Source organism: Galeopterus variegatus, unplaced genomic scaffold (genome assembly GCF_000696425.1).
Source record: "Galeopterus variegatus unplaced genomic scaffold, G_variegatus-3.0.2 Scaffold2981, whole genome shotgun sequence".
NCBI lineage: Eukaryota > Metazoa > Chordata > Mammalia > Dermoptera > Cynocephalidae > Galeopterus > Galeopterus variegatus.
Window position 1 is genome coordinate 29,838 of NW_007729092.1, and position 2,357 is coordinate 32,194.

At 44.1% G+C, this 2,357-nt stretch overlaps 1 protein-coding gene across 1 annotated transcript; it reads left to right on the forward strand.

Moving 5' to 3' along the window:
- Positions 1-1,019: 1,019 nt before the first annotated feature.
- On the forward strand, positions 1,020-1,583 carry LOC103599478 (FUN14 domain-containing protein 2). The gene has a single exon (XM_008583623.1). It carries the CDS (start codon positions 1,020-1,022, stop codon positions 1,581-1,583), a length of 564 nt encoding a protein of 187 aa, XP_008581845.1.
- Positions 1,584-2,357: the final 774 nt, after the last annotated feature.

Sequence of the window (2,357 nt, forward strand, 5' to 3'; positions counted from 1 at the left end):
CAGTGCTGTAAAGGTGATGAATAAGCCACTTATATCATTAGTATAAGACTAAAGAATAAACCTATTAAAAATAATAACATATAGGCAATGTTAAAACAAAAAAAATGCCAAAAACGTGTGGGGATGACATCAAAGCATAGAGTCTGCTTAGTTTTTTTTCTTTTCTTGGTGTGCTACACCACACTGTCTCAGGGGAGCAGCTGGGACTGTTTGAAGTGATTCTTCCTCCCATCTGTGGTGGCTTTCTATCTCTTCGTGGGCTCTGTGGGCCTCTGCCTCTTCCCTTAAGTTCTGATGATGCGGGTATGGTAATTTTGTGCTTTACTAGTTGATTTCTTGTCAAGGGGAGTGACACTGGGGATCACATACCCTGACATTTTTGCTACATCTTTTTTCCTTCTGGGTTACCTTAAATCCTAAGAAAAATGTTGAAATTTTTGTACTCTCGTGAATGGATTAATCTATTGATGGGTTAATGGGTGGTCATGGGTGTGATGGGGTTATGATGGCTTTGTAAGAAGAGTGTGTGAGAAGCCTGGCTGTCCTGCTCAGCCTTGTGACACCCTTCATTGCTGTATAAGACCATTACCAGATGTGTTCCCTGGACTTTGGACTTCTTAGCCTCTAAAACTGTAAGAAATAAATTTCATTTCTTTATAAATTACCCAGTTTCAGCCAGTTTCAGGTATTCTTCTTCTTTTTTTAATTGATCATGCATATTCATGGCTACAAAGCTGTTTCAGGTATTCTAAGCAACAGAAACTGACTAATACAGTTTAGCCATCTTATGCAGAACATTTAGTTTTGTTTATTTATTTTTAGCAAAATTAGGAATAATTATTGACATGGATTTGCTACATTGACCAAGTGCAGGGATGTAACAATTGCGGGGTAAAATTCTCCACCTGGGCCGCGGGGGCCTGTGACGCCACCCACTGAGCCTTATGACCTGGCTGCTGGCGGGGGAGGGAAGCCGCAGCCCCGCGCCCCGCCCGGCCTCTTCGGCCGCCGCCGTGGGAATGGAAACATCTGCCCCACGTGCCGAGCTGGCGGCGACAGCGATGCGCCACTCCGGGTCCTCCCGCTCCGATCCTCTGCCGGCGTCCTCGCGAGACGAGCTCGCTGAAATGGCCGCGTCCAGTCAAGGAAACTTTGAGGGGAATTTTAACTCTCTGAACCTTACAGAATTTGATAAAAAGCAGCCATGGTGGCGCAGGCTGTTTGGGCAGGAATCTGCACCATCGGCTGAGAAGTACAGCGTGGCAACCCAGCTGTTAATCGGAGGTGTCACTGGATGGTGCACGGGTTTCATATTCCAGAAGGTTGGCAAGTTGGCTGCAACAGCCGTAGGAGGCGGATTCTTTCTCCTTCAACTTGCGAACCAGACCGGCTACATCAAAGTGGACTGGCAGCGAGTGGAGAAGGACATGAAGCAAGCCAGAGAGCAGCTGAAGATTCGTAGGAGCAACCAGATACATACCGAGGTCAAGAGCAAAGCCGAGGAGGTGGTGTCATTCGTGAAGAAGAATGTCCTAATGACTGGGGGGTTTTTCGGAGGCTTTCTGCTCGGCATGGCATCCTAAGGAGAAGGACTTCACTTTGATTGTTCCCAGTTTTTCCCAGCCAGCAGCCTCCATCATAGGACATCAGGTCTCTCCTCTTCCTCTTCTCCTGTGCCGTCCTCCCTGCTGTGGCAAATCTGAATGGCTTCTTTAGGCATCTGTTGGTACAAGTTAAAACAGCCCTACGATGAGCTTGATAGCGACGGAGGAGACAGTGGGCGTTAGCTGTCCTGCCAGTGCATTCCCCACTTGGCCAATCGGTACGTAGCAAGAATGTTCCTTTGCCCTCTACGTAAGATGCTTATCAGAACACGTTGCAAGATGGCTCACCGTGGACATGAGTGGATCCTCAAAGGTTGTCCATACTGTTGACTCAGAAAAGAAATAAGCACATAGATGCCTTATCATGTGCTGCATGGAAAGGATCTGAATACATTTGCCATTAAGCATGAAAATAAATAAATAAATAAATGAATTCTCCACCTGGATGTTAATGATTTGGAATAATTCTTGCTTTTTCTATTTTATATTGTCTCAACATTAAATTTTTCATCAATAATTATGTATGTTGACTGCATAAAAATTGGGGAATATAGAAAGCGTAAGTTTGATAAAAACCAAACCCCCTCTTACTTCAATTACTCAGTGATAATAAGAATTTGTTTAGTTTTTCCCTTCACCTTTATAATGCACGTGTTTGTGTGTGTGTGTGTATATTTATTTTTTAAAAATGGAATAGCACTATGTTCACAGATTCTATTCATTTATAAGCAATTTTTGTATTATAGAAGTTAA

What these genes read in the sequence shown, in the direction of transcription:
- LOC103599478 (XM_008583623.1), top strand. Translation starts at nt 1,020, where the DNA reads ATGGAAACATCTGCCCCACGTGCCGAGCTGGCGGCGACAGCGATGCGC.